Genomic DNA, 20,941 nt, shown 5'->3' on the forward strand with positions numbered 1-20,941 from the left:
CGGCAGACCAGCCGATTAGTGGCAGGGAGAACTATTCATTAGTCTTTTTTCAGCAAAGTGGCTTCCACCATGAATCTGGGAGCTACTACAGTGAACAATATTAGCTGATACACCCGAAACCCTACATTTGGTGGGATGGCAGCAGCTGGAGCAGTGCAGGCAGTGCCTCTGCTGTTCAAGTCAGAAACCTTTAAGTGGGTTGTGATCTGTGGGTGACTTTGCATTGGGGAAGAAAAAGCCTGAGATGATCTCAAAAAATTAGTAACACTTGGCAAAAGGCTTTGCTTCCCTGGAGGACGCACTGTGTGTCTGGGTCCAAATAACATTTCCATTGAAGTCTCGGGTTGTTTCCAATGGCATTGGCTAGCTTGAAGACTGTTGGGTTTAAGTTTCCTTGTGGTTTACAATGTTTTTTTCCAGGCAATCTAGATACTTTGTTTCTGCAGTTGGGACCTGTATTTCAGTTCTTGTGGATATCCTAGACACTAATCATTTTCTGGAAGAGTATTTGGGAAAATGGAATTGAAATACAGAGAAGGATTCTACGTATATGGTGTCATATTTAGAGAAATAAAACTCTGATCGTTTAGAGCCATGTTTGAATCACAGCTACTTGAAGGAGTAGAAGAAATATATTAATTGTTGAACATTATTGGATCCTTTTACATTTAAGGGCTGATTTCGATGTTGGGCGGAAAGCCTCCTCCCAGGGTCGGAGTCCTTCCAACCGACTCGTTGGTATACATTCCGACCACCTGATTGCGATGTTCATGGTTGGGATGCAAACCACACGGTCATTCCGAATCAGTTCCGACCGACTCGCAGAGTATTCATTGTGGTTGGAACCTCATTGTACACCCCTATGGCCTGTCTGACACAAAAAGGCTGTCGGAAAGTGACTTTGGGTGCCCCTGGGATGGCTCCCTAGGCCCTGCAGCCTATAGTTGATGTCCGAAGGGGTGCCTAAGGGACCCCTTAGTAAAACCTGCACTGTCTGGCAGACACAATGGCGTACTTGCAACAGGGTGCAGGGTTTACCGCAAACACATCATTTTCTCATAGGAGCCTGTGATACGGCCAGTTGTCGCGTCAAAAACTAGGTCCCATAGGAAACAATGGGACTCTGACCGAACAATGTTCGGTCGCATCATAATCCGGCAGTCAGAACTGCCAATCGCAAGTCGGTCGATCCGGATTCCGAGTCGGTGTCGGAGTAAGCACTAAATGTCCGTTTTGACTGTGGACATCCACTGTGACCCACACACTGATGCTTAGCAGAGCGATGAGTAGAAGTGACAATATCCAGTGTCTCTGTTTACTCTTTTATCACAATCCCCTTTCAAAATCTCTACAGTTAGCTTACATATTACAATTGTGAGTAGCTACATGTGGATGTGGAAAAATGTGAAAGCCTACATCGCTTCTGCTGGATCCGAAATTAAGAGGTTAGTGCATTCTGAATAAATGAGGGCTGTGATGATACCTTCAGCATGAATTGGTGGTAACTTTGCTCCAAAAATGGAAACCTGTCAGTGTCCAGGATCACTGTTGGTTACTCGCCATTCATGGGCAGAAAAGCTTATAACAAATGGAATGCCCCAGATTATGAATGAAGTAGTTTAATGACATTGGCAAATAGATTGCTATTTAAAACTCACCTCTATATGACACAGCAAGTGCTTTCAGTATGACCGCGTGACTTCTCATTTACTGATATACTTCCGTTTCAGAGACGCTCAACTATTTTTATCAATTTCCAACAAAAAAGTCTGAAGTAATTTTGTCCTTACGTCTGAAAAACAATACTTACTGCAAACTCCAAAGACTTCACTTTTCAGGCAAAGTAGTGAATTTTGGGGGAATTCGTAGTTTTTGGTTTAGCTAAGAAATACTCCAGTTCAGAAATAAAAGTGCAGCACTGCTAATACATTTTTTACCCAGCATCGAAATCGGTCGCCCCCTTAGTCCTGGGTTGCCGGAGCAACACAATACATTCAGGACAGATCTGTTGACACAACACACTTGTCAATAAAAATATCCTTCTTCAGTAGCCATAATTCACATGAGAAAAACAGTAAACTTACCAAGAGCGTTACTCCCGCCAGTAGCATCTGAAAGGGAAGAACAGTGACAGATTGTTAGGTGGATGACGACCAGTTTGGTGACTCTGTCAATATTATTTTAAGGATATTGTATGGAATACTATTTGACAAATGAAAGAAGACGAGTATCTATCTCATTGTTCACCCCCTAGTAATTAAGATAACAGCATCATTATTATCTCACTGCTTCGCTGTGCTAAGGGACCCTGAATCTGCATACAGATAACAAACATTTTTGGAACCAACAAGAACAATTACAAAAGTTGCCTTTGATATATGCTGACTGTGCTTTGTAGGTCATCAATGAATGACACATTTCCAAAACTCAGTAGTGAGTGGCATAGGTGAAAAAGATAACTTATTTGTTCGTTTTACAAACCCCACGCAACCCCGGTCCACAATGGAACAAGTAAGTGACCTATTTTACAATTCTGAGCCCTCTGCAGGCAGCTGATAACACAATTCACACAACCAAAGCCTGGGATGTTACATTGAAGTGGGCTGCATGCCCTAGACCTGGTAAATATAAAGTGGACGAGGTGGTTCCAAGGGGTAAGTCTGTGTCGAGATCAGTAGATGCTGAGGATATACCAAGGGGTCTGTGGTTGTACGAAGAGGCCTTAAGTTCCTCTGGTATACTTTCGAAGTTGTTAAATCTTGACAAGTTCTTCTGGCCACCAATTAGGGGACCACTTTATTACTGCTTCTTTAAATAACAAGATTTCTGTCTTCTCAGTGTTCAACTGAAGGAAGTTGTTACTTATCCTGTCCATTATGTTTTTTTTTTATTCCCTCTGAAAAGGTAACCTGAATTCTGGTGTTATTTTTATCAAAAGAAAGAAGCAGTTGTGTGTCATCGGCACAGGAGATTGGTATGAACCCTGAGTTTCTTAGTAAGTTCGCAAGCACCAAGGTTTCTGTGTACATAGTTATCAATATCTGTGCAGCCCAGCTACACCATCTCATGCAGGAGGAGCCAAAGGGGGCCTAGCCATTTTGATGTCTGTAAAAAATAACTGGTCTTTCTTCCAAAGTGATTGATTCTATGTCTCATTTTCAGCTGGTGTTATTGCGGATTCCTAATTCATTTGATGGTCTATTAGAACATTAGAATGCTGAGCGCTCCATTGAAGACAATGGAGTTCTCCGGGCTTCCAGCGGCCAGTAGGCTCCAACATTCCAATGTTTAACACAAGCCTCACAGAGCCCAAGGGGATTTCAACCCCCCTCAGGCTCTAAGAAGACTTTGTTTTACAAATTAGACCATTCTGCCCTCTAGAGTCGTAATGTTCTAATAGCCTTAGAGCCCTCCGTAGTTGGCTCTTCCAGCCATTAAAGGCCCGCTCCCTTATTAAAGACCCTCGCCTTGGGTCGGGCTTTAACGTTGAAGCCGGCCGTTAATGGCTGGTAGAGCCCGCTATGGCTGGCTCTAAGGCTACATTAGTTAATTTTTATAGTAATATGTTTGATACAAGTGTTACTACTGAAGTAGAAGACCTTGAGGCCAGTATAAGGAAATCCGAAGATGGTCATATAGAGGAGGCCTCAGTAATTTGGGTGGGGAATTTTAATATACGATTATGTGATTCACTCAATTGGTGAAAGGACCCACCCATCGAGCTGGACATACACTCGATGGCATTTTCTCTAATGATCAGAGACTTTCAGTTACGGCTCCTTTCTCCCTCTCCTGGTCAGACCACTTGGCCGTGCCTTTCAAAGTGACCTTCCCTAGTCAGGAAAGTGTCAGGAAAGTCCCGAGTACCTTTGAAGTACGCAGGAACTTTAAAAACATCGGTGAACACTCCTTTGACCCTTGGACTTCTAGACTGTCCTCTATTCGGGAGATGGATCCTTCCTCAGCGGTGCCGCATTACGATAACATTCTGAAAGAGGCCTTGGATGAACTGGCGCCAGCTCGGTCCTGCTATTCAGCAAGGAAAAGACCATCCGCCCCTTGGTTCTCTGAACAACTCAGACTCCTTAGGCAGGAAGTAAGGAGACAGGAGCGTCGATGGCATGCCAGCTGGGATCTCAAAGACAGGGAAGCTCACAAAACCCTGCTCAAGAGATATAAATCGGAAGTTATCAGGACCAAGCAAGACCACTTTGTGGCCCTGACTTCCTCTCTTTCATCTCCCAAAGAGCTCTTCAGGATCGTGGACTCCCTCACATCTCTTCAGGTCCCCGATCCAGTTGTTCCATCCCAGGAGCTCTGCAATGACATCGCTCGGTTTTTCCAGTCCAAAATAGCAGACATTTACACTGCTCTGGAGTCTCAGAGGCTTTCTACGGCGGAGCCACCAGTTACTGCAGCCCCGGATGTTCCATCGGCAGAGCCTCCCTTGGCCGGTTATCTGGAATCCTTCCCCCCGCTTTCCCTACAAGATCTCGACAAGCGGCTTGATAAAACCAAATCAGGGTCTCCACTAGATGCTTGCCCTCTTAAGATCTTGAAGCAGTGCAGGGGATCTCTTTTACCCCCTTTACTTGAGATCATGAATGGGGCCATGAGGGAGGGTGTCTTCCCACAGCAGTGGAAAAAGGCTGTGGTCAAGCCCCTTCTTAAGAAACCCTCCCTTGATCCTGGGGTCTTAAAAAACTTTCGCCCCATCTCACTGCTTCCGGCCCCTGCTAAGATGCTCGAGTCCCATCTTAACGAGCATCTAGCTGCCTTTGTGGAGAATTCAGGCTGTCTTGACCCTTCCCAGCATGGTTTCAGGAGGGAACATAGCACCGAGTCCGCCCTCACCCTGGTTCTCGATTCCATCCGTATGAGTGTGGATGAGGGCCGGACATCCCTCCTGATCCTTTTGGATCTTACAGCTGCCTTCGATACCCTATCTCCCCAGGTTTTAACATCTCGACTGGGTGAGATTGGGGTCCGGGGGGCAGCCCTGGGCCTGCTCCCTTCCTTTCTCGAGCATAGGGAGCAGAGGGTAATGTTGGGAAAATTTCTATCTCCATCCCTGTCTGTGCAATGTGGGGTCCCTCAAGGGTCGGCGCTTAGTCCCACCCTTTTTAACATCTATGTGACCCCCCTTGCCAGACTTATCAGATCTTTTGGGATGGAGGTAGTCTCCTACGCGGACGACACACAGATCCTCGTGTCTCTCTCCCAGTCAATTGAGCTGACCACCTCCAGATTCAGATCCTGTATGGAGGCCGTCGGCCAGTGGATGATATACAACTCACTCAAATTGAATGGGGAGAAGACCGAGGTGATGGTGTTTGGCGGAAGGGAAGATATCTGGTCCACGGAGTGGTGGCCTGACTCGCTTGGTCTGTGCCCCAAACCTACCTCTGTAGCTAAAAATCTTGGGGTAATGATTGACCCTACTCTTGACATGCGTCAGCAAGTCAACAGGACGGTATCGACCTGCTGGGGCATAATTCATGTTCTCAGGAAAATAAGGAACTACCTTTCCCAGCCGGCAAGAAGACAACTTGCTGTCGCCCTTCTGGGATCGCGTCTGGACTACTGCAATGCGCTGTATGCTGGACTGAATAAGAGTCAGATGCAGCGCTTGCAGGTAGTCCAGAATGCGGCAGCTAGATTTGTCCTCGATCTTCCCCGTCGCACTTCGGCCACGCTGGCCAGGAAGCAGCTACATTGGCTTCCGATTAAGGAGCGGATTGTTTTCAAGTCCATGTGTATGGTCTATAAAGCCTTGGCCAAAAGCAGCCCCACAGGGATCAGAGCCATCCTGACATTCCACAACCCTGGCAGGAGCCTCCGCTCCTCTAATCATTTTTTCCTCCACATCCCACGAATTCGGAAAGCTAGATGGGGTGGTAAGGCTTTCTCCTTTCTGGCCCCCAAATGGTGGAATGATCTACCACTAGAACTTAGGTCCCTCCCTTCCCTCCAAACCTTCAGAGCAGCCCTTAAAACACGCCTCTTTGTCCAAGCGTACATGTAAGTGCATGACTGCCCGCTTTCTGATCTTTTTTGATAGGCGCCTTGACACCTTCGGGTTTTAGTTTTGCGCGGTACAAGATGCAAAATAAAATAAATAAATAAAATAAATGTGAGAACAGCAAATTATTAATTTGTGGTTTTAAGGTGATGGAGGGGGGAACATCACTTACAACGCATTTATTACAACGCACTACCATTACATCGCAACCATTACAAAGCAAACCATTACAACGCATTGCGCTGGGGGGCGCTCTAGGATAGGGAATATATTTAATTTACTATCCAACACCTTCCCTACTATCCACGGGGACTGGAGTTGGAATAGTAAATTAAATAATTCACTATCCAGCGCCTAAAAGCACTATGCGTTGTAGTGGTATGCGATGTAAAAATCGCGTTGTAACAGCAGGCGTTGTAATAGCCTGCGTTGTAGTGACACCAATCCGATGGAGGGGATAGTTGCGCTCCATTTTTAGCATTTGGGAAGGCTCTAAATAGGATTTTAGTGTTAACAAATCTGCCATTTTCCAAACAATTTAGAACAGAACTTTCACCTCTCCCTCCCACTTCTAAAGGGGCTCACAGTGGCAGTGAGATGGAGTTCATTATGCTTTCCTCTGATTTACTTGTATTCCTGAGGGAATATTATGTTGAAATCTCGTGTTAGTCATAAGAATCCGCTTGTCGTGGTTCATTCTAATGCTACGGGAGAGTTTGCCCCTAGGATACTCATGGAGCAAAGGCACCAGGATAAAATGGGATCGGATGGATAAGGAGGCCTTTTTACCTGAGATCATTGAGGACAATAGTCGAACAATCTCATTACCGACCTCCTTTGACGAAACACCTGAGATATTTTAGAGGCTTTTGATGCTTTAGGCTCATCTACACCTGAGGGGACAGCTCCAAACAAGGCTTTCAAACAGTGCCCACAGCACCGTTGGTTTAATCATGCATGCACAGACAACCACAACAAATTTTAAAAAACAGCAATAACCAAAACAAGCGCTCAAAGGATGTGATGTGTGGCAGGAGATTTTACAAAGACACCCCTGAGGCTGGGAAATTTGAGCCTAGAAGGGAAGCTTGGGAGGAGAAAGAAAACGCTGTACACTGAGAGACTGTGGTGTATTCTGGAAGGCTGTAAATCAACCTTTAGTTGTAGGTTTGAAAAGGATTCAATGGATTCTTTATACCTGTTCAAGTCTGGGTGGAACAATTAACCAATATTTTTTGACAATAAGGATATTAATTCAGAAAATATAGAAGTAGTATCCTGGAATCATGGGACTTATGCTCAATTTAGTAAAGCTACTGAGGTTAGGGATGTAATTGCCGCATGAATCAGAGTCTCCAAGGTAAGGCTCCGGGCCCCGATGGAATGCCTCAAAATGTATGTATTTATGTAAGGATAATATTGCCTTTAGGACTCCCATATTAATCAGTGTCTTCAGGGCTACCATAAAGGGACTATTTGTATCATCCTGATGGGACGAATTTATTTTTTAAAAAGGGAAATAGACATTCTCCATGCTGTTATCGTCCAATCCCCCTCCTAGATAGCTCCTTTAAAAGATTAGGTAGGATTGAGACCGCCAAACCTGATGCTTGGCTCACAGAAAAACATTAGGCCTGGGCGGTAAATTCCGTTCCGCTCGCGGAATTTGCGGAATTTGGGTAATTTCGCGTTTCTCAGAGAACGCAAAATTTCCCAAAATTCTGCGTTCCGCGAATTTTTTTGCTTGTTCGCGTTCTGAAAATGCATGTGCGCGAGATATTTCCCCCCAGCACGTAAACAGCGATTGCGAACAGGGAAAAAGCATTGCGAACAAGCAATTCCGCGTGTTCGCGGAATTTCTGTGTGTTCGCAGAGATTTTTTACCGTTTCGCAGAGATTTGCGTACCGCGATTACACAAATTCCGCCCACCCAAAACATGACCTGTCAAGAGTGCAGTATGGTTTTCACCCAGGGGTGGGCACTGTGGAGCAGCGCTTAAACCTTTGGCTGATAATTGGTAAACATGCTATTATGAAGCTGATGGGGATTGATCAGGCCCTAATTGGCATACTTCAAACGATTCACAGGGATACCATGGCAAGGATTGGAAATGGAACAGGTAGCGAACGATCCCCTGTAATAAATGTTTTATTAGGGGTACGCCAAGGATGTGTAAATGTACTGTTACTCTTCCTTATTTACAATAATGGTTTAGAACAATATTTGTGCAATATAAGGAAAGTTCTATCTCAAATGGGGTCATGTGCAATACCAGTTTTACTTGAGGTGGACGGTGTGGTTTTAATTTCAAGAAAGGCAAATGATTTACAACTTTCTCCAGGATTTATTTTATACTTTTTTGAAAGCGAGGTTGGATCTTAAAGCTAACCTTAGTAAATCATTTGCCGCAAGTATAGGCCCAAAACGCATCAAAACAAGCACATTTCAATCAAGAAGAACTGTAATCTCTAAAGTAACAACTTTTACTTAATAGGTTTTCCCTTGATTCAAAGTTAAATTGGACAGCCTATTTAATACCCGGGTAATTCAATGGCAAAGAGTTAAGGAGCTGATCTTCAGTTCTGCAGTTCGACTAGGTCCTATGAAAGAGCTGGATAATATCTACAAACGTAAGTGTGCCTCAATGGCAGTCTATAGAGCTGGAGTTTGGGTGTACAAGTGTGCTAACCAACTAAAGCAGGTTGAAAACAAATTCCTCCGCAGACTTGTGGCTATTCCTCAATCCACACGTCCTTTATGTGTTACTCTGAGATAGGACTGGATCCCGTGGTGGATAGAATTACATTAGATCCCCTACTTCCTAGGTTAAGAATCTGGGGGGATCCAAGATCCCCCTTTACTAGGAGATTTGTTGGCAGATTACCTTTTTCTAAAAATGATTTATTAAATTTTTTTTATTAAATCATTTAATTTTTGTTATTTCCCACCCTATACCCCTAAAAAACTCACAACCTGCACCTAAAAGTTAACTTTAAAAAACTAAGTATTTACACTATTAACATAAATATTTATCAATGAACTAATTACCATTAATTAGCAATTAATTATTACTTAACTATAATTAATTTACTTCCCACAATATACCCTCACAAAACACACATGACTCTCCTAAAATTTTACTTAAGAAAAAAATGAATTACTCAATTCACATAATTAATTATCAATGAACTAATTAATATCAATTAAAAAATCATTTATTACTTGATGAAAATTAATTTGCTTCCCACCCTATCCCCTACAAAACCCACAACAACCACCTAAAATGTGAGTAAAAAGAATTGAATTGCGCAAATAACATAATTATCAATTAAATAATGATTATTCATTAAAAATGTAATATTAATTACTTATAAGGAATTTACTTCCCATCCCGTACCTCTATAAACACCACAACCTGCACCTAAAATTACAATAATAATAATAATAATTACACAATTAGTATAATTCATTATCAAGTAAATAAATAATATTAATAAACAACAAATTAATAATTCATCAGAATTAGTTTACTTCCCACCCTGTTCCCCATAAACCCCACAACCTGCCCCTAAAATTTTAAAAAAGTATTTACACAATTAACATAATTAATTTTTAATTAAATCATTATTAATTAATTTACTGCTAATTATTAATTAAATTAAACTACTTCCCACCATGTAACCCTATAAACTCCACAATATTTGGACACAATATTTTGGTAGGCCAATAGTTTAATTCTTTGTCTGAATACTGGCAATGAAGAGCCAAAAGGTGGAAGCCCGGTTAGAACAGTGAAGGGAGCATCAACAGAAATGATAAATTAGGAACAAAATGGTTGAGAAATAACACAAAGGCAAAATCAAATGACAAAAATGCTGAGATGTGGTGGGCGTAGAATTCAGTGACAAAAAATCAGCAATGTGTTGCAACGTGTGCGAGAACGACTAAACTCTTTTTTTTTAAACATGTTTTTATTGGCATTTGAAGATTACATTGACAGAGTATGCTTGGACATACTCTCCATTATCATATGGTACAGTGATATTCAGTCTCTGCTTAGTCCATTTTTCTGGCAACAGTGGGGTGTCGCTTTGAGTGATTGCCATATAAAACTGGGGTACAAAACTGGGGGTGTTCCTGAACTTCTGGGTACTCTTGTCAAATGATGGATCGGGCCATTGTATACACAGTGGTCGGTGCAATTATGCCCCCCTAGGGGAGAATGGGGGAACAAAGCCTGAAGTGTCCTGATATCTGGTATTCAGATGTGACTTGCTGTATGGCCCTATGCACTAGCGGTTCTGTGTCGACGCCTCAGGGTGAGATTTGGAATGTGTATTTGTGGGCTGGTCTGACTGTTGTGAGGCCCTAGGTACGTGCGTGTCGTGGTCTTGGTTCTCATGGAGCTGGGACTGTTTGAATTGATGTAGTAACAGCGCCCGTTCCATGGAGATGAGAAGTTTGCGTATCCCTTTCACCTCCTCCTCGCGCAATGCTTCTTCCTCTGCTGCAGCCCATTTGAGTACTGCTCCCACTCAAGCCGTGATCGGGGGACCTGTGGGGGATTGCCAGTGCATGGCTATGCCCCGTTTGGCCAGTAAAATGGCCAGTGAGACAAACCTGGTGGGTACTTTGTGTTGCTTCTGCTTCTGGAAGATGCCTAGGGCACAGGATTCCCAGGTGGTTAGGTGTGAGAGCCCGGTGAACTATCCGAGTGATTTGTGTATATTGTGCCAGTATGCTGGTATAGTTGGGTAGCTCCAAAACATATGGAAAAAATCTGCTTCCTGCGCGCGACATCTAGGGCAGAGGAATTGAGTATCGGGATAAAATCTTTGGATGCGAGCTGGTGTCAGATACGCCCTGTGTAGGATGTAGAATTGTATATTTTTAAATTGTGTGTTTCTAGAGACCTTCTTGGGAAATTCAAGTGCCCTCTCCCATTCTTTCTCATGCAGGGGGCGCCCTATTTCCCAGGTGTTCCGTAGGGCCTCTAGGGGTCTGTTTGTGAGCTCCCGTATGGCTTTGTAAAGCCACGTGGTTAGGTACCGTCCCACCCCCATGTATAATATTGTATGGATGACTGGGTGTGTGGTTGGTTCTCCCAAAGATAGGTCGTGGTACCGTTGGTAGTTTTCGAGTAGCTGACAATGGAGTTAAAACTGTCCGGAGGGAGATCGTAGTCCTCTATGAGTTGTTGGAACGATCTAAGTTTTCTGCCCTCAAATAATGACTCTGCTTCAGTGATACGTATGCCGTCCATGTGCGGAGTACGTTGGGTGTGTAATAGTGTTCGCTTTTGGGCCAACCGACCAGCTGTAGCAGGGGTGAGTACAGTAGGCCTCTCTAGTGACTTCGATGTATTCTTTGCATGCATGTGTGGGCCACTGCTACTTGTAAGGGGTATGTCCGCTTTGGGGTAGTCCCTGGCATTAAAAGGCGGCATAATTCCAGAGTGGGCACCCGACCTGCTGTGGTGTATGTCTCACCTAAGTGTCTACCTGCCGTCCAGTAGGATAGCCACTGAAGTTGCGCCGCGAGGAAGTATGATTCGAAGGACGGGGCACCTAGTTCCCCTTGCGTAGTGGGTAGATTCAGCTGTGCTAATGCTATCCTATGTCTGCTTTTCCCCCATATTCGCGAACTGGGGAGTGTGTCTAGATCTCTGAAAAAGGTTCTGGGCGGGATTACAGGTAGATTGGTGAAATGGTGTAGCAGTCTCCTGACTACTATCATTTTGGCTAGTGCCACCCAGCCAATCGGGGCTAATGGTAGATTACGCCAAAATGTAACCGCTGATCTGATACCGGCCAATGCCCTGCAGTGATTGCCCTCGAATATGTTGGCTGGAGAGTGACAGAGGCGGATCCCGAGGTATCGGGAAGCCTCTGCGGACCAGGCAACCTTCTGATGCCCGAGCCAGATGTCCTGGGGGGGAAGGTTCGGAATCAGTGGGTATACTGTGGATTTTTCCCAGTTCTCTCTCAGCCCGAGACGTCCGCGAATTGTGTGAGTGTTGCCCAGATGGGAGTGAGATCCGCAGTGATATCCCGGACATATAGGAGGAGGTCACCGACGTACATGAATACACTGTGCACGGCATCCGCGAGTGGGATGCCCCAGTGCTGTCCCTCCTGGCGGAGCTGTACAGCTAGGGGTTCTACCGCAAGGGCAAAGAGCAGGAGAGGGAGCAGGCAACCCTGCCTCGTGCCCCTCTGCACCTCAAACTCTGGTGAGATGTACCGCCCGATGCAAACGCATGAGGTGAGTTTGGTGTATAAGAGCCGCGTGTACGCTATAAGGGTGGGGCCCAGCCCCGCTCGTTGCAGAACCGAGAAGAGGAACTGCCATGTAAGGGTATCAAAGCCCTTCTCGAGGTCCAGGATGAGGCATGCTGCCCGAGGGTACTTGTCACCGACTTGATCTTGAACATGGAATAGTCGGCGTATATTCTGGGATGTGTTCCTGCCGCACTGGTCTGGGTGCACCAATGGTCGTATGATTTGCGAGTATCTGTCCGCTAGGATCTTTCCCAGAATCTTACAGTCGGCGGATAGCAGTGTGATGGGGCGATAGGAGGCCATTTGCTAAGCATCGCGGTTTTGTTTTAAGGAAAGTCACTATAACAGACTACCGAAGGGATCTTGGCAATTCTCCTGTCTCTAATGCGACTGCGAACATCGCCACCAATCAGGGAACCAGTAAGGTGGAGAAGGTGGCGTAATATTCTAGGGGGAACCCGTCCCGTCCCGGAGCCTTGTTGCAAGCTTCTCAAGCTAGGTTGTGAAGGGCTTGTGTGATGTCAGTAGACTGTATCTTCGAATCTAATTTTGTCCTGTCTGCCTCCGTAATTTTGGGGATCGTGAGGGGGTCTAGAAATTGGTCGAGCATGCCCTGCTCAGCCGGTGCCGGGTTACGATAAACTGCTGAGTAGTATTGATGAAACGTTAAGAGGATCTCATCTTGAGACCATACAAGATTTCCGAGGGGGTTTATTATTTCTGTTATGGGCCGTGTGTCAGTGTCATTTTTGGCTAACCATGCCAGCAATGTGCCGGTTCTATCTCGTTCCTTGTACATCCGGGTCGTGTTAGTTTGAAAGTTGTGTCGCCGGAGGCCTACACAGGCTACTTGGTACTCTGTCTTGGCGTTAGCCACTAGTGTAGCCATTTCCTTGGAGACATTGTCTTGTTTAGTAGCCGTAGCCAATCGTGTTTCGACTCTGGTGAGAGCTTGTTCTAATGTCCGTTTTACCCCGGTTCTTTGTTTAATGCATACTCCCCGGGCCACTACTTTGAATGTGTCCCACTCTACTAATGACGAGGACGCTGTCCCTGCATTGTGGGCAAAGTAGTCTTGGAAACTTAGTCCCTGTTCGTGTGTGAAGGTTTGATCCGTTAAACAGTCCTGTGGTAGTCGCCATGTGGGGACGGGGGGCCTCCAGTTAAGTCTCAGGACGTGGGCATCATGGTCAGAGAAGATCCTACCCATGTAGTCCGAGTGGTGTATTTTGGGGAGTAGCGCCGCCGAGCATAAGAATCTATCTAAACGGACCCGTAGGTTCTGTGGGATAGAGTGGAATGAGTACAGTCGTGCCTGTGGGTGTTGCATTCTCCATGCGTCTGTGAGTGCCCATCGTGTGACCAATGTCTTAAACCGTTCAATTTGCCTAAATGTGGAAGAGTGTGCAAGGAGGGGGTAAGATCAGTCCAAGTTGGGTTCTAGTATACAGTTGTAGTCTCCCCCAGTAGCCATGGTATAGGGGCGAATTGGGCAAGAACTTTTCTGAGGCAGTCCCAGAATTTATCCTGCTCGACATTCAGGGCGTATATGCTTCCCAGTAGGACTGCCTGCCTGTCTAGGAGTCCCTCTAACAGGGCGTATCTACCCTCCTTGTCCACCAAACGTCTGAGTTTGCGGATTGGGGTCCCTGGACGAACTCAGATCAGTGCCCAATGGGCGAATTCCGAGTATGACGTGGCACATATGGTTCCGCGGCATTTGGCTTGTAGTTTGACTATCTCCGCCGCAGTGAGGTGCGTCTCCTGCAGAAACACGATCCGCGCGTTCTGGCGCTTTGTATATGAGTATATCGCATAGCGTTTGCTCGGCGTGTGCAGGCCTCTAGCGTTAAGCGTGAGGATGCTAATGTCCGTGCGCTTTGTTGTCATAGCCATGTATGGTTGTTATCGCGCCCTGACGTGGCGGGTAGGCCAGTGATCCCCCCGTGGTGTGATGCACCTATGTGAAATACAATGTCTCCTATGTGTACTTTGGAGGTATCCTGTAGTGTGAAGTTCTATGAGGACATTTCTGAACTGGGGTAATAAACAGTGGGGTCGGAAAACAGTCCCAATACTGATGACCCATCGCTGGTGACGATGTGTCCAAACCGGCTCCCTCGAAAAAATGGGGAGAAGTACGACAAAATGCAATGGGGGTGGCGGTGCATGTGTGCAAGGCGGGACGCTGACAGAGCTTTTGTAAGATCATAGCACATCGTCTGAGATGTGTCAGGCCGTGTCAATGCGGTGTGCGTTCACCGGGTGAGCTTGAGTGGAGCGAGTCCTTACTGTAGTCTCCACCGGATCATCTCAGGGCGGGGTAGTAGACGATTGTCCATCCAATATGGCATATGCTGTCTGAGGGGTGACCGGGGAGGTGTGACCGAGTCTGTTCCGGATAGTGTTCCATCGCTGTCGCCCTCTCCTTCCGATGAAAAAATGTGTGGGGGTTGATCAATGTCCTTCGCGCAGGGGGAGGCCTGCAGGTTAATCCTCGCCTGCAAAACTTCCAGTCTATCCTTCATAATTGGTTTCAGGTGTGGAGAGTCTTGAGTGCCACCAACTTTGTTCGATCCTCCACGCTGCTGCTTCGTGGTACGTCTTCTGGTGCACGGCGCTTTGAAGGGTGAGCCTTGTGTTGTCTCTGCTTTGGGTTGCTGTGTGAAGTGTTGATCCACCCATTTGTGCGCTTCCTCTGCGTTTGCGAAAAAGATAGCGGAGCCATTAAAAATTACCTTAAGGCGAGCTGGGAAGAGCAGGGAATAGTGGATATTATTCGCTCCCAACTGACGTTTGACCTCCAGAAATGATGACCTTTGTTGCTGTACCACTCGCGCATAGTCAAGAAAGATCATTATCTGTTTATTTTCCACCTGTAGGGGGGCCTCTTGTGTGGCCGCTCGAAGCACAGCGTCCCGGTCTCGGAAATTTAGGAACTTCGCCAGCATCGGTCTGGGTGCTGATCCCGGTGGAGGTCTATTTGGTTTATTGTTTAGTGGCAAAGTGCGCTTTATTTCAAGAACTAATGTTTGAAAGTTGCTGACTTTAGCACTTTATCATTTGAAGGGTCATTTGGTGTGATTTGCTAAACCTGTTCTATGAAAAGATAAAGTTTGATGACCCAGAACGTCCTTCATCTGCATTTAGAAATAGTAAACGAGGCGGTGTTAAATATATTTCAGAAAGCGGCTAAAACAAAACTCTTTGAAGACATCTCTTGAAGCTGCATCTCATCTTTCAGTGACAACCTCTCTGAGACATGTGCAGCCTCCAAAGGGAGGCATTCAGACAGTTCATCCCCTTCATCGCCATCCCTGTCGCCACTCCTGGGCTCTATTGCTGCTGGCCAGCATCATGCAAATGTCTGCAGACTCTAAGTCATGCTTTCTGACTTCATGTGCAAAATGTACTGCACGCATGTATGGTTAGATGCTGTGTTTAATTACAACACACGACTGACCCATATCTAAATCTGACTCCACAGCTACCCTGACCATAGACTTACCAGAGGTGTGGGTTTCTGCTGCATCTTGAGCACGGTCATTACAATCGTAGACCGCAGTGCTTGACAGCTGAGGACCACAAGCCTTTATATGCGTGACTTCGCATTTCAGGGCAGTGATGCGGACCACCACACTGAAATGCGTTAGAATCATGCCTGTTGTGTGATACTTGGCAGGGCTGTTTGAGATCTTTCATGTATTTTGGCTCCACCCGTGGCCTGCGTTGGCCTGCTTTCATACTTTTATTCCCCCATTCAGGGTCATGTGTCTTTTTGTGTTTCCCTTATGGACTCCATGACTGATGTTTCCCCTTTCATGTTCTTGACCCCTGGCGAACCCTTGTACTGGAATGGCTAATGCTAAACAATTTTAAGGCAGTTTCACTCCAACATGTGAAACAAAGGTGAGAGCAAAGGCTGCTGATGTCTCGGTACTTCATCCACCATGAACTCTGAACTCGGCAGGTACAGCAGTGTTGCCCGAGGTCCTCAGGTTTGAAGTTGGAGGTACAGGAGAGAGTAAGGGGTCTCCCCTTTAATTGGAAGAAGCTTTTCGATTGCTCATGAATGTTGTCATGCTGCAGTACAAGACTGTTGCAAACAATTGCAAGGTGCTATTCAAGAGGCACCAGACATGCTCCTCTTGGAGGGTGAATGACTTTTAGCCTTCAGCGCAAAGCCACAACTGAAGGCACCTCTTCTACAGTACGCAGGCAAGCAAACAGGAGGTGCTTCTGGTTAAAGAACAGGCTCACTCCTGCAGCCCAGGCGAGATCAAGAAGACACAACACCTTCCTATGGGCCATTTCCTTTCAGGGACCATCTCAGGAGTGCGCATGTTCGTTTTTGGGCTGGCCATTTGTATGACCAGCCCAAACATGCGCACTAGCCTTCCCCTTAGGAGAGCGAGGATTGCTTTATGCCACAGTCCCCGGTTTCTTAATGGACACGGAGTGACCCTGCTCAAGGCAATCCTGGCGCTGCTGGAGCAGCGTCTGGATTGGCTGAAAGGGTTGCCACCAGCCACTCACTCAGCAGAAGACGCTGAAGAAGGTGCCAACGTGGCCCCAGTCTCGGCCCTGGAGCAGACACTGCTTCTTACAGGATCATACCGCTGCTGTCCCTCTCCTCGGACCACCTTCCATCCCCTGGGACACCGTGTGGCTCCTGGCTCTCTGGGGATCCCTGGGCCTCCCAGTGTTATGTTTTAGATTGAGGCCCTAACATAGGCACCGTTTCAGAGGCACAAATCCTTCGTGCCACAAAGACAGGCAGGCCCTTTCACCCACTTAAGGCCCTTTCACCTACATTAGCCGTCCCTTCACAATAACGAGCAACAGAGGCTGTCCCTTATCTGATGTGTGCTCTGGGAGCAGAAGACGGTCCATCCTAAATACGTCATCTCCATGTCCAACAGTGACTAACCTAAGTCACAACGAAATCTTAGAAACACAACCTTAAGCTCTTGGGATTTTCCCTAGCACAAGATTATTGATTTGTCCAAGAACTCATTAAAAATGCATGAAACACTATTCCTTAAGGGTTCATTCCTGACTTCTTCCTCTGACTGACTTTACGTCAATACCAACATTCCAAGCCACCAATCAGGTATAAATATACCTCCCTTTGCCCAAGCAAAGCAGAGGAGACCGAGACTTCCATGCCGACACTCTGACCTGAGACGCTGCAACCTGCGTCATGCCACAGCTCCAGCTGGCTGAAGTCCATCCACCCATCCTGGAGGGTCCAGCTCGAGATCAGGATGAAGTCCCACTAAGGTAATGGGGTTAGACTAAATCCTAGGGGGATTCTTGGCTCTCTAAGACCTGCACACATGCTAGGTACACTTAGGTACATTGAGTTAGGCATCATAGGGGTATAGGCTTTATCTTAATGCATTCTGTATTTCATGTATGTGTTCATTACTATTGCAAAATGGTAGAACTATACAATGCCTTTTTATTTAACTGCACTGCTGGCCATAATTCTCTGCTACTGTCCAACAGTTGTCGCACCACATAGAACCAGTACTAGAATAACAACTGTGCAATACATTTTATTGTAAATACACCCAACTGTTTCTTCTATGTATTTCTCTGAGATGAGTGACTGAATGAAAAGTAGTATATTGTTTCCACGATCCTGAGGGATCAGGGTTTTATGTTATGTGGTTGCCAGAAGCTACTCCCTTCTTGTCTTCAAGAAGCTTCTAGTGGCCTCTGAGCTAGCTGGTACACAGTAATTAAGTTCAATATTCATGATAGGGGCATACTGACCTCAGTCCTATGCCAAGCCTATTGTGTATGTTATTCCAATGCGCAGAACCTATACGGGAAATCGGAACTACACTACACCAGCAGTCTCTTCCGAAGCTGGCCGGGCTCGCCTGTCTCTTGTTTCCGGAGTATCTCCTTGGTTACGTGACTCATTCGACTCTTTCAAGCAGCATTGACAGAGAATAACTTCTGGCTGTTGATTTATTTATTTATTTGTGTATTTTATAAAGCGCACAGCTGCCCCAACGGGGCGTCCCGGCGCTGATAGATCTGGGAACAGGGGGCGTAGAAAAAAAAAAAAAAAAAAGAGAGGAAAGAAAGGAACATTATATGGAGAAAAGGTGGGTCTTAAGAGACTTTCGAAATGCCGATTCTGTCTGGCAGGCACGGAGGGCAATCGGGAGCTTGTTCCAACACTGAGTGGCGCAAACCTCAAATGTTTTCCCTCCAGAACGAGTTCGTTTGAATCTGGGAGTGGTGAGAAGAAGTAGGGAGTTAGAACGCAATGTCCTGGTATTGGCATACGGTCGCAGAGTACTTTTCAAATGGGCCGAACCATTACCCTTAGAAGCTCTGAAAGCCATAGTCATGGCCTTGAATACGCATCTTTAAGCAATGGGTAACCAATGCAGTTTGCGGTGATGTGGGGAAATGTGATGTCTAGCAGGAATTCTCTCCACCGCCGAGCGGCTGCATTTTGGACAGTCTGGAGTTTATGACATAAACCTGCTGTGATACCAAGGTATAGCGCGTTGGCGTAGTCAAGGTGGGATGTTATTAATGCTTGGACCACAGTCTTACGGCAGTCCACCGGCAGATAGTTAATAAGCCTGTTAATAGTCTTGATCTTCGCAAAGCAGGATGCTGCTACTGTTTGGACCTGGGCATTAAAACTAAGATGGTTATCCCAGCGAACTCCCAAATTTCTCACAGAGTCTTTGGGCGTGGGGGCTTGACTCAGATCCTCAGTGTAGGAAGGTGGATATCTGACTATGGTTGCCCCCAACTTTTTGCCTGGTGTTTTGCTGGTTTTTCGACTTAGTTGACCTGGGGTCCTGCTATTCAGGACCCCAGGCCCACTGCTCTCTCTGTAAAATGGATTCCATGTACCTTAGGTGCATTTACCAATTGGTACTGGGCCACCTTATCAGTCCCTGTACAGCATACCTTAGGTATCCAGGGCATAGGTGTACCCAGGGCCTACCAGGGGCTGCAGCATGTATTATGCCACCCCTGGCTGGCCACTTAAATCTGACACAACTGGCTGCACGACAGCTGGGGCAAGGTGGTGTAAACACCCTTTGCTTTAGATATAGTATTCCTATATCTAACCCTAAAATGGACACATGTATTCCTATCAGTCACTCCTATGGCAGGCCTTAACAATCCTGAAGGCAGAGTGCTTGGAATTATGTGAGATGGTGCTCCGGCATGAGCTGAGCCCGTTTGCAGCTTGCGGAACCAAGTCCTAATAGCTGTTCCATGATAACGCGTACCATATACTCTTAAGTGCAATATAATCCTCGCGGTTATTTGCCAACTTTGGTATCGCTTTATCAAAACATGTCGAGTAAGGTGTCATACGAATTGGAATACTAACCCCTCACCAATTCTGGCGACGGGGTTAGCATTCCACCCTTCTAGAGGGACACGACATGTATGGAACTGAGAACCCCGGTTAAAGCTAACTCGAGCCTCAGCATCACAAAATGGATGCTGCCACCACAGACACAAGTCTGACCTCCTGCTGCTGGGAGTCCTTCCAGCGAGGAGAGCTTGGACAAAGGGTTTCCTGTCAGGGGCGGTGCTAGCACCATCCCAGACAGGGTTTTGTGTATCCCAGGTAGGCAGGGCTGAGAGGAAGGTGACTGCAAGTGGCACCCCGGTGCTCACTGTGCATATGCCGGCTTAAACCAGTTCCAGGGGCACACCAGCCCCTGAGCTGGGGAAAGTCCGGACAAGGGAGAGGGGTGTAACCACCCCCTTCCTGGTCCCACCCATGGGCAGGACCTAGTCGCGTGCCAGCCCCTTTCTTTAGAATAAAGGTAGGAGCAGGCCCCCTTCCCAAATTAGATAATTCTGAATCTTGACGACTTTCCACGAAAGGAACTCTTGATACCTTCTGAAGACTCTCCTTTGTGGCTAAGGAGTAGCCACCCTGCACCCGCAGGCACCATCTAAGCATCGCGGTTTGCTGTAAGTCCATCCTCCGGATCAAGACTGCCCAGCTTGACGAGACCCGGATTCCCTGGCATCTCTGACCTCTACCTGCATCATCAGCCCAGCTGAGATTCGTGGGTGTGACGAGACCTGAAGGGACCGGTCATCTTCAAAACTGCACAACGCTTATCCAGCACGACTGCCGAGGGATCCTCGAGTGAGTGCGTTGGGATTTGAGAAGCCCTAACCCTGAGCAGCTCCAGCACCGAAGTCCAGCCCCCCAGCATCCACGAGATCTGCTATGGGGCCCTTCTGCTCTTTGCTGCTCACCGCGTTGTCCGGTCACTTGCCTGCTGGCTTGTGGCCCTCTCGACGACGTACCATGACGATTGCATCACTGGTCTGGTTGCTCCAGACTGGCCCTTGCTCCCCTCCAACAGAGGAGCACCCCGGACCCTCCTAGTCCACTCCAGACGCCATCTTGTCTCCACCGCGTGGGCTTGACTTTGCCAAGGTTTGTTGCCCCAATCCTGGGTCCAGCATCGCCGACAGCAGATACCTTCGTGGGACAGCTCGCACCTCCAGCCTGGTTGCCGACAACGCCTCCTAGCCCGTGTGACTGCAGAGTCCAGCGTCGCCCACTCACCTGGTCGAGGTGACTTCAGCCGGTGCCATCCTGGTGCCCCCACAATCACT

At 46.8% G+C, this 20,941-nt stretch overlaps 1 protein-coding gene across 2 annotated transcripts in view; it reads right to left on the reverse strand.

Moving 5' to 3' along the window:
* Window positions 1–20,941, reverse strand: part of SIRAL2 (SIR2 antiphage like 2) — a 748,558-nt gene that overhangs the window by 275,005 nt on the left and 452,612 nt on the right. For both annotated transcript variants that reach the window (XM_086928446.1, XM_086928445.1), the window contains exon 9: window positions 2,085–2,111. In XM_086928446.1, the coding sequence (XP_086784572.1) occupies window positions 2,085–2,111 (27 nt within the window). The remainder of the gene's footprint in view (window positions 1–2,084; window positions 2,112–20,941) is intronic.

This window comes from Lissotriton vulgaris, chromosome 7 (assembly GCF_964263255.1).
Source record: "Lissotriton vulgaris chromosome 7, aLisVul1.2, whole genome shotgun sequence".
In the NCBI taxonomy this organism is placed as follows: Eukaryota; Metazoa; Chordata; class Amphibia; order Caudata; family Salamandridae; genus Lissotriton; species Lissotriton vulgaris.